General features: G+C 42.4%; 1 protein-coding gene across 1 annotated transcript in view; it reads left to right on the top strand.

Moving 5' to 3' along the window:
• Positions 1–1,174: 1,174 nt before the first annotated feature.
• Positions 1,175–17,063, top strand: part of LOC309406579 (amine oxidase [flavin-containing] A-like) — a gene marked incomplete at both ends in the record, with an annotated part of 38,834 nt that continues 22,945 nt past the window's right edge. The window contains 3 exons of the mRNA XM_082001844.1: positions 1,175–1,253; positions 12,625–12,719; positions 15,193–15,330. Coding sequence (XP_081857970.1) covers positions 1,175–1,253; positions 12,625–12,719; positions 15,193–15,330 — 312 coding nt within the window. The remainder of the gene's footprint in view (positions 1,254–12,624; positions 12,720–15,192; positions 15,331–17,063) is intronic.

The raw sequence follows: 17,063 nt of genomic DNA, 5'->3' as shown, positions 1-17,063 counted from the left end.
GCCTTCTCTTCTCCAGGCTGAACAACTCCAACTCTCTCAGTCTGTCCTCATAGGCAAGGTGTTCCATCCCTCTGACCATTTTTGTGGCCCTCCTCTGGACCCACTCCAGCAGGTCCATGTCTTGTTGTTTTGGCACAGTTAGCACAACCCAAAAGTCCTAATTTTTCCCATTGTAAGAAAATCAAGGCATTTCTGAGGACAGTGACTGTGTAGTATTGCACTCTCATTCAATGCTTTGGTCATACCCGGGTATGGAATATGATTGAAGAATTGGGCAACTCTCAGAACTTATGTCAATATTTAACATAAAGTGTTATTAGGGTTTTCTGTAATTATGTGAATTGTAAAGGTCTTCTGTGCTTACTTGGAAGGGGATGGACAGCCTCTCTATTTTTTCTACTTAGCTTCACAGAGGTGACATTTACACTTTGGCAATAAAAATTGTACGAGCTGTAAAATGCATGAAAAAATCACAACCATCATGCATTTCTGAGACGTAATAGTAGAAGTACAAACAACATTGGTATTTTGGCAAGCAGTTATTATTTCAGGCATTGTCTTTGGGGAGCTACTGTCGTGCAAAGGTTAACCCTTCATTCCCTGGCTCATGGACCGAGTGCTATTTGATTCTGGTACAAGGTGAGGCTTTTATACTGCTGTAACCTGTGACACTGGAGCCCCATGGGTCTCCTCCTCTCCCACACTCACTGCTAGCGTACTTTCTAAATTTTAGTATATAAAAAGGGCTTAGTCAGCATACGCTGCTAGAGCCTTGCACCCTGCAGCAGGCACGCTGTCGCTATCTGCCTCCAGCCCTGCACTTCCTCCTGGTGCACCCGGGACGGGCTGGTCCAAAACTGAGCCGGTGCCGAGCCGAGCCCAGACAAAACGTTCACCCGGAGGCAGCGCTGGGCAGCGGTTTCCCCGAGGGGCCGCCACCGCCCTCCCGCTCCGCCGAGCCCCGTCGGGCCGCGCCGGGCCCGAGCAGGGCCCGAGCAGACGAGTAGCAGCGGGGAGGGGCGTGGCTAGGCGAGACCCCGCCTCTGGTCGTTTTCCACTGGTTGGAAGCAACGGAGTGCCGCCCAGGGGCGGGTCCGGGGCGGGCGGGACGGCGCGGCGCTGTCCGCCCGCCAGAGCCGGGTCGGAGCTGCCGCCGCTGCCGCGGGAGGGCGGGATGGAGGCAGCAGCCGGGACAGGGGGCAGCGACATGGCCGAGAAATACGACGTGGTCGTGGTCGGGGGCGGCATCTCAGGTGGGTCCGGGGAGCGGCGCGGCCACCGCGCATCCGCCGGCCTCCCCTGGGGCATCACCCCGGGAGCGGTCCCGGAGCACGTTCTGCGCTGCCGGCGGCGGCGGGGCACGAGTGCTCGGGGCCGGGGTGCGCCCGGCTGGGCGGAGCGGGGCCTGCGAGCGGCGAGTCCAGGGGTGGCTCGTCCCCACGACTGGCATTAAGGCTTGGGCCATGGTTAAGCAGAGCGTCAGATCTCCAGGGGCTTCAGATAAAGTTGGGGGAAAATTACTCAGGTCGCTGTTTTAGGTTGTATTTGCTGCTGCTTGTGTTGGTTTGTCCTTCGTGCTCGTCAGAACATAGTCTGTAGGCAAACTGACTTTGTAGAGATGTCCACAGGTGCAGGAGAATGCAGGGATACAGGCTGGGATTTCTGCATCCTGAGAAAGATGGTATGGTGAAGTTGTGGGTTTTAGGTGTCTCGCAGTGCTGGCAATTGTATTCTTTTGATAAATACTGCAGAAAGACATCTGGGAAGATCTCTAAAAACAGGTTAGGTTTTGTTACTATGAGGAGAGCTGTACTACAGCCAGCCAAATTGCCCCAGTGCGATCGAGTCTTCACACTTTACTAGGAAATGCTTCCCAAAGTGCTCTTCAGATCTACTTTAACACTAGCAAGTGCATTGTGGCCCCTGATCCTCATGCTTAAAAAAATAGTAAGTATTTATATGGCACCTGATGGTACCTAAGATGAGAATGTTGCTATGTTGGAGAAAATCTGTATTTGGTGTGTCCATCAGAGAAAGACTCTGTGAGCAGCTTTGGCCAGGTTTCAGTTTTCAGGGAGTCTTTACTTCACTAATGATTCAGAAAAGGTGAGTTATGTGACTAAGTGATTTCAGTGATACTACAACCATTCTTGCTATAGGTAAAATTATTTTTTATTAGAATTGAGAAGGAGTCAGAGGCTTTCCTTTCTTTAATCTGCAGTGAATTAATGCATGAAACAGCTGGTTGTTGACTTAATTACATTATTGCATTTGCTAAAACCACAGTAATTGTTTAAAGAATTATTTGTGACCATGTAATTATGTAAATAATCTGTAGTATCACCGAACAGAAAGAAAGATTTTGAACTTAGTTTTGCTTGCTTTTTAGTTTTACCAGATGCCTGGGTATTTTCCTGCTAGCACAAGTTATTTGGTCTTCATCCTTAAGGTTCCTGTAATGCACAGAGCGCCCTTAGGGAATTATCACCCGTACTGTGTGCAGCTGATGGCGACAGGGTCTTGATATGGTTTTTAGGGCTCTGAGAAGCTCTTCTTCCCTTGAGGATACCTTGCTCCTCCAGCTTTCCAACCTGTAGCAGTGTTTTGGAAAATGCATCGAGCATTTCTAAGCAGTATCTTGCTTCAGTTGTACAAGAATCAGTAAGTTACTTCAGAATGCTTATGCCTTGGACTAAAGCCTGGTGTGGAGCCTGAAATGGAGCCAAGCAGGAAAGTTCAAGGCGTTACAGTCCCTGAAAATTTGTCAGTGGCATTAATAAGACAAATAAACATGTCACAGCACTCTTGGGGTACAGGAACAATTTTCTTGCCAATGGAAACCCTTATGTCATGCCAGTGGCATAGAAATTGGTGTTTGACTGTTACAAATTATAACAGGCATCATTTTAAGAAAGCAGCCTTAAAAGATGAAAAAGAAATGCTTTATTTCATAATTAATCCACCTTTGTAAGTCCTATCAGCTCTTGCTTTTTTTTGTTTTTCACACAGCAGTTCTGTCGCTACCATTCCTGTACCAATATCCCTACACCTCAGTTTTGTAAGAGGTTAGGCAGCACTGCTTTCTGGTCTTAGAAAAAGTAATCTGTATCTAGAATTTTGGTTCTGGTGAGACAAATAGTAAAACATGGACAGGGTTTCATCCTCTACATTTCTCTGACTCCAGTCTTGACTTGGTGCTGCTTATTTCTCTCAAGATATATTTGGAATTGCCTCATCTGATAAGATTGCTGTCTTCTCTCTCCTACTATATCTGAAATAGTCACTACCTGATGCTTGCAAGGAAGGATAGGAAACTTTGGGATAAACTAGTTCTTTTCTAGAAATACATTAAATATATACCTTACATAAGAAAGTTGCTTGTTATATTGTGAGCTTCCCAGCAGTGAGATTGTGGCTTTTTAAAATATTCATACAATATTTGCAACATGAATCTCAAATGCTAACTGGCACCTCTGGAGATATCTATTTGTGAAAAAGTGAAGCGTGGTCTTGAGAGCTGCTTTCTGTGCAACCAGACTTCTTGTCCATGCTCCTAAATGCACACCTCTGTACGTGGTCATTCACAGGGACGCAGAATCCGCTCTGCCTGTAAGGAGCTGCAATCTAGGGATGGAGGGAGCTTCTGCAAAGAGTCCTTCACAGTGGGGAAGCTCTTGGAAGACAAACTCAGCTCTGGTGGCCTCTACCACTGAGATTTTCCTGCTGTACCTGTTGAATAATGTTTGCACTGTCCAGACTGCATCAGCAACTACATTTGGACCCCTACAAGAGAGGGAGCTGCAGATCTTGGGCTAGATTCCTCTTTTCACATTGCTGTGCATGTTAAAGATATGGATGGTGGCCAGGAAAGGCCCCAGGCGCATGTTTGTGTCATTCTTAATGAATAGTGTCCCCTGTAATACAGTTAATAATAATGATAAGATTTTATACTCAAGAATATTAAATAAACTGATGCCTGAAGTTAAAGACTTTCCCCATACCCACGGGGAGTTCTTATTTATATGCCTTGAATATTGCTTCCCTTTTCCATTTGTAGGGTTTTTCTACTGAAGAGGGTGGTCTGGTTTGGATTGATTTTGACCTTTTCCTTGTGCATTTTGTTTTAGGCTGTGTAATCTCCTCATTTGTTAAACACAGCAATCTGACAGCACGTGACGTGCCATGGGTGCGTGGCTGATTAATCGGCAGGATTGTAACTCTGATATCGCATCAGAGAGTCCTCTGTCACTTGAGTTAAGGGGCTACACTTGCTGAGGACTAGGTGATTGTCATCCTCTGTGTGGACTAACTACTGTATTGACTGCTTCCAGAAGTTGTCCCTTTTATGCAACACGTCACTGCCATACATATCCTGTCCACCCCAGCTCCATTATCTGCTCCACAAACAAAGGCCACACTTAAGGGAAATTCAGATTTTGGCTCCATAGCCCTGGGATGTAGTGTGCACAGTTGCTCTGAGATATGAGATGGGTTGTAAGGAGATCCGGGTTGCTCAGTCACTCCTTGGGGATGGCTCATTAACGACTGGACAGCATGAAGTGCTTGGAGAGTTTTGACAGATATCTCAGATATTTCAGCATTTCCAATCTAGAAAATGACTACTGCCTATGTGTGACATGCAATTCCTCAAAACTTTCTAACTGACCTTATTGGGACATATTTTCACATGGTGAACAAAATGTGCTATGTTGACTCAAAGGCTACCTCCTTGCCAAATTTCAAGTTGCCACTAGAACTTCCAAAATAGGAAAAAAAAGAAGCCATCAGTTTTCAAAATCAAAGAAGAACGTTTGTTTCCTGGAGGTTTAGAAATAGCCAGCCAATTTTGACCAAGATTTTCCAGCAAAAAATAATCAGCCTGGAAAACAGAGTCTGACAATTTAATCTTAAATAGTTCAACATTTGGCAAAAAAAGAGTGTAAGCAAAACACCCCAACTTTTTCAGTGGGAAGTTCGGAGTACATTCGTATGGCAGCCTCATCTTACATGTGAGTTTTGGACACTGGAAGTCCCAGTTTATCAAAAGAAGGCATGAAGAATTAAGAATGTTTGTCTACGTAATGCAAACCAGACACGCATCAGATACAGAGAAGTATGTCCAGAAGCAGGCAAGTACAAGAGAACCTGTATGCAAATATCTTTTGGAAGAAATTTCAGCACATCGTGTTACAAGAACAAAACACAAGGGAAACACAGCCATAATTGAAAATTACGCTGATGATTATCATTCTTTGTCATGGATAGTTGTTATTTCCAACTAAACCCACATTTGTTCTTAGCTAGAAACAAGGAGATCACATGGCTCAACAGAACAGACGCTTAGGTTTGCCAACCGTGTGCAGGAAACAGCAGTGTTTTCTATTGCACTTATGGAGGGGTCCAAGGGCCACAGATTGTAGGAGAAGCTGGGCCGTAAAAAAAGCAGTAATTAACCTTGATATTGAAATATAACATATGATGCACTATTAAGGCTTTTTTTCGCTCTCCATGGAAGAGCACTATGCATTGGCACCTCCTGCTCCACGGTGCGTGATCGACAACCTTACCACTTGAGCTACCTACGCATTGGCTGCGGTCTCTGAGTGAAATATTGAATAATGAGGAAATGCAGATTTTCCTTGCTTGCTATAATGGCAGCACAACTTATGTTGTATACTGCTCAGTTTGTTTTGACAGCATGCCAAGCTGCTGGTGGGTGGTAGTGTCAGATAAACTGTCAAATACACAGTTACTGGTAGAAGATATAATCAGTTCCACCTGTGTAAATCTGGAGTAGTTTTCAGTCGATTTTTCTTTTCAGTGTTACTTGTAAATTTACCCAGAATTTGACCTGTAGGAATGCAATAGCTGGTTCCTAAAACGTATCCTGTGTTCACGTCTTTACATCTACCTTGTGCTGGGCTTTGGCTATTCAGTTCCTTCCCACTTTCTTTCTGGATCCAACAGGAAAGCTGATAATTGGTGATAATATTGTCACTTGGTACCAGAAATTCCTAAAAGCCATTTTTTTGGATGCAGAAATAAATAGCAATGTTTCACAGAGCTCTCAGTTCCCCATGTACTGCTAGCAAGCTGACTGCCATTATGAGAAAAATTTACAGCAGGAGCAAAACAATCAGACCCCCATATAAAGTGTAATGGATGTTAGGTACCATACTTGCAAATAAGCAGAAATACCAGTTTCTGTTTGCCTCCTTCATAATGTGTTCTAATGTTTTGCTACTAAAGATGCAAAACCTTATGACATGGGGCATGAGTTTTGGTTAAGACATTTGTGTTATGCTCAGTGCTAGATGTTTAGTTTTGGCCAAAATACAGTGGTGATATGTTCATTATATAACCACATATAGAAATATTATTATTATTTCCTTCATCTTTTATCGTATTCTTCATGTGGTTTTCTATGGTAAATGCATCATCTATGAACACTGTCCAACCCAGGGAGTAACCTGAGTAGTCACAGCTAGTTCTGCCCCTGCATGAAGAATGTATCATCAGATTTGTTTCCAGGAAAAAAAAAAAAACGTACACCAGCGTGATTCATAGGATAGCAAAATCAGAGCGCCTAAGAGAGCTCTGTAAACCTCTGGTTTGCCCTGAAGGAGTAGGTTTTGCCTCAGGCTTAGGTGGAAGGTGTTGAAAGGTAGCAAAGGGTATTCCTGTTAGCTAGGTAGGTCTGAAGTCTTAAGAATGTTATTTACTTCAGCAAGCAAAAGAAATAGCCAAGTAGTTAGGGCACATCTCTAAATATCCTAGCATAACAGAAGTGGGCATGGGACAGGCACTATGTCTTTCCCAGGAATACTAATGCTGATGTTTGTGATATTTGTGGTAATGATGTTGATCATAGTTTTGCAGCAGCATTTTTTCACATGCGTATTTAGCTGAAGATCATTGATTAACTGACAGAAATTTGTTCTGCATACAGACCAAACCAATTATCAGTAGTTGGAAAATGTGCATGATTACCGTAGGTGTTTCCATAAACTGGATGGAATCAAACCACTAAATTTTAACTGGTGCTGCTCATTTTAATATATAAGGGGAAGGAGAATGCTCTGTTTCTAACCCTACGCTTACACTAGTTGACTTTTTTTCTGCCTTTGTTTTGAGGGGAGGAGGAGAGAGTTATTCTGGGGAAGAAATATTTACTGCCATGGGTTTTAGACTTGAAAATCCCAGTGGGTGTGTACAGAGGAGTGGAGTCATCCTGAGGATAAAATTCCCCCTTCCTGCCCACTGTGTTTCTGTTAACACTGTCCATGAGAAACTGTCTTTGTACCCTTCAGAACAAGGCTTCCATCTGTTTAAAGCATTTACATAGTAGCCCTATTGAAAGTAGTTAGAGTGGCTTCGTCTCAGTTGGACAATGTACTCTGTAATAGAAAATATTTATTCTCTTTTGGTTTAAATCTTTGCTGAATCAACCAGATTATTCTTGCTAGAGGGGAAAAAAATTTTATGAAAAAGAAATGAAAAACATTTACCTGAAAATGGCAAAATAACTAAACACAACTTCATCCCCAGTATCAAGTATTCCACCTCAAAGATTGTGAAAGAACATATGGAAAGATAAAATTCAGTTTCTGACAAACAGAAAGTTAGTGATGTTATGGTATTAGGCAACACTGAAGAAGAAATGAATGTAGACTTGTGGTCCACACTGTGTATTCTTGCTGTTTTGTGCAAATTTAAGGGGCTGTAATTTAATTAGTAAGGTGGGTGTTTTCTCATTTTCAGTGGCAATTTTAAATCTTCAGATCCTTAGTCTGTGAAAGAAAACAGTTCTTTCATTCTCAGCCTTCTATATGTTGTTGCCCATTAGTGATTTCTCTGGTCAGTCTGACATAACTGAGTACATTTTAACTGTGTTTTAAAACTTATTTAAATACCATGGTGTGCACAAAAATTCCAATGAAAAAAGAATGAGGGAGGGGGGAGAAGGAGGAGGTGAGGAAGTGAGAATTTACCCTACGGTCATGGTGTCTCTTATTGGCAGGTTCATGTTTACTTGGCAAAGAGACTTCTAGCTGAATAATGATTCTAAGGTGGCCATTGCCATATTTAATTACTCATTTGTGTTTGGACAAAGTTAGGTTTTCCATCAGTGAAACAGTAAAAATAATGACAGCATGAGTATGCCGTTACAGTGGAACTTTAGTGAGGATACACTGACAATGCATATTAGAATAATGAGCAAAAAAGTTTTAAAATTATTCCCCTGCTTAAGATCAGAAACATGTAGAGATTTTCCAGAAAGATTTTTTCCATATGATACTCAATTAGAGCCTGCTGGAACACTACAGTAATGGGTTAGTTATCTTTCACACAATGTAATTTTCCCACTCCATGTACAGTAGGGTGGATTAACAAGGATTTTACGTAGGAATCTTATATTAGGTTGGTTTTGGTAAACTTTCATCCTGATAGTGGATCCATAAAAGGCAAATGCGCTTTGTCAAAGAAGCTAGCAAGTAGGCAAACAATACATCTAGAAAACCAGCAGTTACTTTTTCAATAGTACGAGGTAACTTTCTCTGCCTTTGTTTTGGTGTGCTCAGTATGGCACATATGTAGTGGCCTCACTTTGGAAAGTTAAAAGGTTAATGGTATCAGACTGTCATCACTCCCCTTCAGTGCCCTTGAATGTTTTTGGCATGTTCAGTGTACATCACCTAAGAAGTGCTTTCTCTGGGAAAGGTGCTTGTGATTTTTGCTTCCGATCATGGTGTATCAGTGAATCTGTTTGATATTGTGGATTTACAGGTCCTGGATTTTGAAAAGTAGAGTTACTATACTATTACTATAGAATTACTATCACATTTCCAGTAAAGTAACGTCTTAAAAACTCCCATCATTTGTGTTACAGAACTCACAGCTGCTCATACACCCTGTGTCAACCCCCGTTTTGAGGCAACTTGGAATTATTCTCATAAACGCTACCCTTATAAACACGTCCCTACAAAATAGGGCGACATTTCCCACATTATGGGAATCAAGCTCAAGTCTCTTAAGTCCCGGTCTCGTGCACTACCTGTAGTTGAACACTACAGTAGTTGAAACTACTACCTGTAGTTTCTCTCCTACGAGGTAGAGATATGCTTTGTTCTATTTTCCATCAGGCTACATACAAAATTCAGTAATGTTCAGCATCTCCATTTTTCAGCCATGGTGTATGTCTGGTAGTCTGCAGATTGGCATAAATTCATCTTAGGTTTGTTTGTTTGTTTGTTTGTTTGTTTGTTTGTTTGTTTGTTTTTTGAACTATATCAAGCGTTTTGATGCACTGGAAACTACTTTGCTTGATAGGATTATGACAATTTTCCGAAATGAAAGCAGAAGCAGTATGATCTGTGGCAACAGCAATTCTGAGTCCTTAACAGTGCTGCAAAATCAACAGGAATAGAGCTTTCCTGCATGGCGTCTTCGGACGGGGGGAGCTTGGTGGGAGATTGCTACAGAGACCCTTGTGGGGGATGTAGAAGTCATCCTGCCTCGTTTATTTCTACAGCCAGATACTGAAAATGAGGCATGGTTTTGGCAGGCTCCTTTCATCTTTCTGAGGCAAGTAGTTGATTTCTAATTCATGGAATTAGAGTGCTCTCTGGAAGGAGCATGGCCAGTGATTTGGGGTGGTTTACGGCTTTCTCTCTAGGCTGCACTTTGGCGGAGGTGGAGGAGGCAATGGGGCACAGCAGCGGCCTCGGCCGTGACGGGCACGTCTGTGCCGCAGTCACCCAGCCGTACCCAGGTGTTTTTTAAAATGCCTCGTGTAAGGCCTGTGCGGTCGCGGCCCAGCGCTCGGTTTGGCCCAGTATGGCAGGACACACTGGGTATCTGCAATATCCCAGGGCATTGTGGCTGGCACCAGAGCCCGCGTGTGGCCACAGGCCATGGCTCTAGAGCAGCGCTCATGTTGCAGGAGGCCTCTGCGTAATGAAGGCCCTGCCCTCCCCCTCGGCAGCTCCTGGAAGGTGCTCTATGTCCTCTGGGGAAGCAGCGGAGATGTGGGAGAGGAGATGAGAGGGTAGCTCCGTGTGGCCTGAGGGGTGCTGAGCGGGCAGGGGCGGGGCGAGGAGCCGGAAGGGAGAAGGTCTCTCTCTCATTCTCACCCCATGGATCAAACAGAAATAAGCGGTCACTCTCTGGTGTCCAGGCCTGTAGAGGGTACTGGAACAGCAACAAAAGCCCTGAACATTCAAGTTATGGAAAAGATAAAGGGAAAATACGCAATCTGTTTTGAGGTTAATCGTGTATCAAAAGCACATAGGCTTCATGGCCTCTGGGATACTTAAGACATGCCTGTGGAAGCAGGGTTCAATAGACAGCTACATGGAGGCACCCCGTGTGTGGGTGTTGTTGCTCGTCCTCCATTTTAAAAGAAGATTGTTTCCATGCTTTAAACAAATAAATGTATAATAACAATCTTTAATCAACGTATTTTGCATTGGTTTTATTTCTGAGTCGGGCCCTCTCCCAGCTGCCAGTAAACCATCGCTGTCCCAATGTATCTCTTGCCCTTTCCCCACCTGTGTAGCTCTGAAGCCTTTTTTTCTTGGGGGGGGGCGGGGAGGGGGGGTGTCAATATCTGTGGTGACACTCGGGTTAACAATAATGAAACTAAAAACCTGTGAAGCTGGAGTGCAAGCATTACAGTTTAACAAGCAAACAGGTTAGAGAACCTCAGTCTTATTGCCACCTGTCCTTCATCCTTTAGCTGTCCTTCTTTATTTGGGTATATCATATAATTAAGCTATAATCCAGCATTAAGCTTCACTTCCAACCCATACCAGTGCAACCATTATTCTTCCTAAACCGCTGTGGCATGAATATAGCTATCGTATACAGCATGAAAGGATGGTCTTAGGCACTGAGGATTTGCATACAACTGTTTTCTTCGTACCTAGGCCAGATTTTTCACTGTTTCATGTTCCATAGGGTAACACATGAATGTGCTGTGCATTTTTTCAAGACTTGTATATCTACAGTAAACTTTCTTACAAAAGAGTTACCCACTCAAGCCTGAGTGGCCAGTGGTATTTATGCAGAATAGAGAAATTCAACCTTTTATTCTATATATGTAGGAAATCCACTTTTCTGTGACAAAAACCACTGTATATTTTGAATAATCATTTTTCCTCACATAAAAAATATAAATATTTGTAAGAAAATGCTGCAGTTTGTGTTTCCAACATTATAGACTTGTGTCTTCTGTGTTAAGGAAGAAGAGAACAACATCACCAAAAGGATTAAAGAATTAACTCTAAAAAAATTATAAAATGTTCTCTATAGACTTTCATGCAGGACAAAAAGAATCAAAAGCTACTGAAAGAAATGAGATCAATTTATAAGATGTTCACTCCACTGATGAATGGCTCGCATTTTTAAAAATTAGAATATTAAATAGATGGAAGAATTAAGTATAATTCTGCTCCTGCAGCATTCTAAATAATATGGTGCAAGGATGTAAAGTTATTTTTAGATAAGTATGGAAATCATATATATAATTTTTGTCAATATAAGACATTTGAACTTCCTCAGTTCTGGTTTCCAGTGAATGGTGTTCCACTTCCCCATTAAAAGATTATGTGCACAGAAGTTTATGGGCTATTCTGTATTGTCCTCAAAATAAATGAGTACACTTAATCCTGCCCAGAACGATTCCTCTCCTCTGGTCTTTTCAGACATGCGTTCTTTGTAGGCTCACAAACAGTTGCTTTTAATCACATTTTGAGGTAGTGTAATAAACATGAATATAATATTATTATTCCTTACTGCAGGGTATCTTGGAAGTTCTGATCAATAAGGCTGGCTTTTGTATACTTAAGGAGGGGAAACAACTCCAATGAAACAATGCTTCAGTGCCAAATTGGCCTGCAGGGCAATGAGATAATCTGATTTCACAAACTCATGGTTGCTTTTTACAATTTCAGCTCGCATCTGTCAAAAGCAAAGAGGAGTCCTGTCCTATTGAATTTTCAGTTGTCTCTAGTGCCTCCATCACAGAGTCCCATAATTAGATGATTTTTGCTGAGATGAGAAGTCCTTTTATAAAGTATCTACATACAGCCTGTTTGATTGCCATGGTCAAACTCCGTTGCTTAAAATGAGTCTTGACAGTGAAGCAGACTTTCTTTCTGCATGTGAATGAGGACAGTGGATAGCAATAGAGTGGAGAGTTGTTGAGTGAGAGAAGAAGTTGGAAGCCTACCTTGCTGCAACATGCCTATTTATTATTATTCCTATCACTTTAGCGCTGTAAGCCTCATAAGGTGGGTTCTGCCTTTCTGTGCACTGCACCAATGAGGTGTAAGATGTGTGTTCCTTGACTGAGATTTTACTGCTTTTAAAATGGCAAAATGATAACCTGAAGGAGGAAAATTAATTCTGTGAATGCTACTTATGGCCATGGTTATAACATGAACTAAGCAGCAGCTACATGATTTCTGTGGTAAGACACCATGAAAAGTTTCAGACTTCTCTCAGGAATTTTTGAAAACAGTATTGAAATCTCTGACCTTCAAGCTTTGTTTCAGTTTTTGACCATTAATGTGGCTGGCTGCTGCCTCTTGCTTTAAAACACTCTTTCTCTTTTTCTGGCAGGTTTGTCAGCCGCCAAATTGCTGTCTGAGTCTGGGGTTAACGTGGTGGTTCTCGAGGCCCGGAACAGAGTTGGAGGAAGGACATTCACTGTCAGGGTAGGTGCTTTATGAGATGCCTGACTCTCACTTGTGCTGGTCTACGATGTTGCAAATGTCACTTCTATCTTCGAGAAGGGCATGAAGGAGGACCCAGGGAACTACAGGCTGATCAACCTGAACTCAGTCCCTGGGAAGGTTCAACTAATCCTGGACACCATTTCCAGGCACATAAAAGACAAGAAAGTCATCAGCCAGCATGGATACACCAAGAGGAAGTCATGTTTGACCAACCCATAACCTTCTGCAATGAAATGACTGCCTTGGTAGATGAGGGAAGAACAGTGGATATTGTCTGCCTAGACTTCAGTGATTCAACATCGTCTCCCATAAGATCCTCATAGACAAGCTGATGAAGTATGGACTGGTTGAGCAGACAGTGAGGTGGACTGAAAACTAGCTGAACAGACAGGTTGAGAGGGTGATGATCAGTGGTACAAAGTCTAGTTGGAGGCTAGTAACTTGCAGTATACCCCAGTGGTCAATACTGGGTCTGATCCTGTTCAATAGCTTCATTAATGATCTGCATGATGAAGGGACTGGAGCATCTCTTATATGGCAGAGAGCTGGGGCTGTTTAGCCTGGAGAAAAGAAGGCTCAGGGGGGATCTCATCAATGTATAGAGGGGAGGGAAGGGAGGGTGTGTAGAGCGTGGAGCCAGGCTCTTTTCAGTGGTGCCCAGTGGCAGGACAAGAGGCAATGGGCAAAAACTGAAACACAGGAGATTCAAAATACCTGAACATGAGGAAACACTTTTTTACTGTGAGGGTTACTGAGCACTGGCACAGGTTGCCCTGGGCGGTTGTGGAGTCTCCCTCCTTGGAGATATTCAGAAGCTTTCTGGACATTGTCCTGGGCAACCAGCTCTAGGGACCTTTCCGGAGTAGGAGAGGTTGGACCTCTCAGCCTCAGTCATTCTGTGATTCTGTTGGGTTTGACATCATTAGCCAGGGGGCAGGGGGGAGTAGAGTTCCCAGAGAAGACAGATGTCTCAGGTTGCCACCCCTTTTGTCAAGTAATAGAACTCTGTTTGGACAGGTTGCATTGCAATATATGCCAGTCAGCTATATATGACTCTGAGAGCCACCAAATGGCCTAACCAGAAGTGTGTAGTGCCATTTTAGCTGCCCTAGGATACCTTGCCTGGCCTCCAGCTGCAGGTCTTTTGTGGGTTGTGTGTCAAATTTGTCAGCCTTGAACAGAAGTCTTGGATACCTTGGTCTGTCTAAAGTGATGTTAAACATCTGTATTAAGGTAACTGAATTCCACCCACATAGCCCATACCCTTTGTCCATGGCAGGATCTGCTCTGCCTTTAACATTACAGAGGGAAACTATCATCTGAGACTCTGGGCGTCAAAGCATTTCTCCTCATTCCCATCTCACTTTGCATACTCTAACAGGCATGATAACTAAGAGCCCTATAAGAAGCAGCCTGAGCAGGGCCAGACATCATTACAGCTCAGATATACATTTTAACACAGCTTACATTATCTGAAATAACACTCCTGCTTCTAAAAATGGACTGCATCTTGATTGCCATTAAAAAGAAAATGAAAGAAATTATGAGTCACCTGTGGCGCAGGGTAATGTAATACAGATGTTACCTCTGCTTCCCACCCTGCAAGTAAGGAAGGTTTAAATTATGTCAGATGCCATTGCTGGGGAGCCAGAGATAAACAGGGGTGTTTCAGCAGAAATCATTGTACGTGAAACATGAAGCATAAACACCATCCTTCTGTGACACTGAGAATGCCTAGCTTAAAATGCTCACTATAAACAGTGTTAAAAAGAGTTACTCTCTTGTGAAATCAGCCTGCTTTTAATGGTATGCGTCCCTGCAACTTTTTGCTTTCTTCCTTCCTCCCAAGTGCTCGTGATGCTGATCTGAGGGGTGTGTGGAGCACCTTGGGTGGCAGGCATGGCTGGGGGCTGCTAGCCAGAGTGCACTGGGCTAGAGCCAAGGTGTGCCATGCTGGAAAGGAGATTACTCTCCTTGAATACTGAAGTGCAGGGCTCAGCATCTACAGCATTAAGCCTAAGCAGATAACTACAGAGAGAAAACAACACTGGAGATATTTTTGAATTTGAGAAAGGTTTTGCAATGACAAGAAAAGTAGCATGAATGAATTGTGAAAAAGTGGGGTTAGACTTTTAACCAAAGTATTGATTTGGTTGTGTATTTCTTCATATTATTATGTCTTTTGTGAGACTAAAAAGCCAATACTGAAAGCTACAGTGAAATTTAAACGAGTTAAACCCAGTTGCACACATGGAGTGAAGATACTGTGATCTCTGTGTGCCTGTCATTACAGAGCTCAATACTGCCTAAATTAAGTCAGTCATTAAGTCATTTTCTCCTGTGCATATAGTTGCAGTGCTAGCCAGTATGGAATAATTCTTCCTACTTCTAAATGTTTGTATTGAGAAACTTCCTGCACAGCTTCTGATTCCCGTATTCTTTCTTTTGACAGAACAATCAAGTTAATTACGTAGATGTTGGTGGATCGTATGTGGGACCTACCCAAAACCGGATTCTCCGACTGGCAAAAGAGCTGGGTATTGAGACCTATAAAGTGAATGTCAAGGGCCATACCATCCATTATAAGGGTGTAAGTATTGCGTCTTTCATGTTCAGATACCTAACAATAACATTGATATTTGGAAATTACTGACAGTTATTAAGGAGGTTTCATTTAAAGCTTGCTTTTAGTAATCCAGTAAACACATGTTTGAAGTGTTGCTATTCTATTTTAATTTATTGGCAGTGGAATCAGTGGTTCTTGTTTTCTTTTGAAAAGTGTTCAGAAAATGGGACTGACAGCAGTTAAAATATTTGGGATACATTCAGCACCTGATTGTCTTTTAACATATTGTCTAAAGAATTTTTGCCTGAAATTTCAGAAAATTTTAGTTCTGAAATACAAGTCAAATTTAAATAAGAAAAAACATAATACTGTTGAATGCTACTGAATGACAATATTATGCAACAGTGTTATGGGACTCGTCTGGGAGTAGTATAACATATTTGCCCCACTTACGTTATTAGATTCACGTGAGATCCCTCCCAGTCCGTTAGCGTGGGATTCATCTTACTTACAAATGGAAGTTGGACATGTAATTTGAGACTCATAGAGATTCCCTCTCTAACTAACGGAGCCCAAGGCTCGCTATAAACTTCATGTCTTGAGATGTGGGCAGCGGGAGTCCAGATGGCCACTACTGAGTAGGTGATGGTGTGGCCAAAGTGAACTGCAACGAAACCTGTCTTCAGAGCAGCCCTTGTCTTAGATCTTTAGCCCACCAAATTTTTGCTGAGATCCTATTTCAGGACCTACTGCCAAAACCAGTGCAGGGGAAGAGTGGTACGGAAAGGGACAAAGAGAGGCCTAAGATCCATAGGTATGAGGTACAAGCATCCATCTTCATAACTCACAAACTACTTTATTTTCCAAATACCATCACTTTAATTTTTTTTTTTAATAGCCTTTAATTTTGATACTTTCCAGACTCTGGCAGAACAAGGCTTGAAGCCTGTATGAGTCAGAGTTGACATACTTGGTAGAGGCAAGGCTATGTGATGGATCCTTAACTGGTTTCATTTCTATTACCTTCTCACTTTTTCTTCTGAGAATTAGAGCAATGCGTTCATGCTGTGAAGTTTTATCATCTGGTTCTATAACCTGTCCTTATTGGGCAGATTCATGCCATGCTCATAAAATAGCCACATCTTAAATAATTGCATAACCACTCTCTAATAAAAAAAGAAAAAAAAAAAATTTGCACCACCTGCTGTAAAATCGGCATAATTCTACAGCAAGTGGACTGGGCTGATTTGTACCAGCTGGATGTTTGGCCCACTCCATTTAAGCTCAGACATGGATCTCTTAATGTCTTAAAAGGCACTTATCTTCTGTATGTTAAATAAAAGGCTCTAATGGGTTACATGAATTTGAGCCTTTAATCCATTTTGACACTGAAGCTGCAGCTTTTTTTTGGTTCTGCATTACATTATGCATGTCCTTGCTAATGACCATGTAATTTTGTAAGTTTTCTTTGAAATGAAAGCATGTTCCTAAGCAAGAGGCAGCATTATGAGCTATTCAGCTGGATCACAGGCTGTGGATCAATTATAGATTTGACATCATGGTCCTGCTGAGCTAACCAAGGTCCCCAAGGGAGGCATAGTTTTTGGAACATGGTGACAGCAAAGGAGCTTTAAGGTCTCCCAGAGTGGACAGACTTAAGTGCTGGATAAATAATAATGATGCATTTCCTCCAGTTGGTCTCATTCCTCCCACATCCTCTTCCCACGAATGGAAGGCCTTTTGTTTTCTTCTCTTTC

The sequence above is a fragment of the Phaethon aethereus genome (assembly GCF_964289735.1).
Source record: "Phaethon aethereus genome assembly, chromosome: 1".
In the NCBI taxonomy this organism is placed as follows: Eukaryota; Metazoa; Chordata; class Aves; order Phaethontiformes; family Phaethontidae; genus Phaethon; species Phaethon aethereus.
Note: the sequence above shows the minus strand (reverse complement) of the source record. Positions and strands in the feature narration are given on the sequence as shown.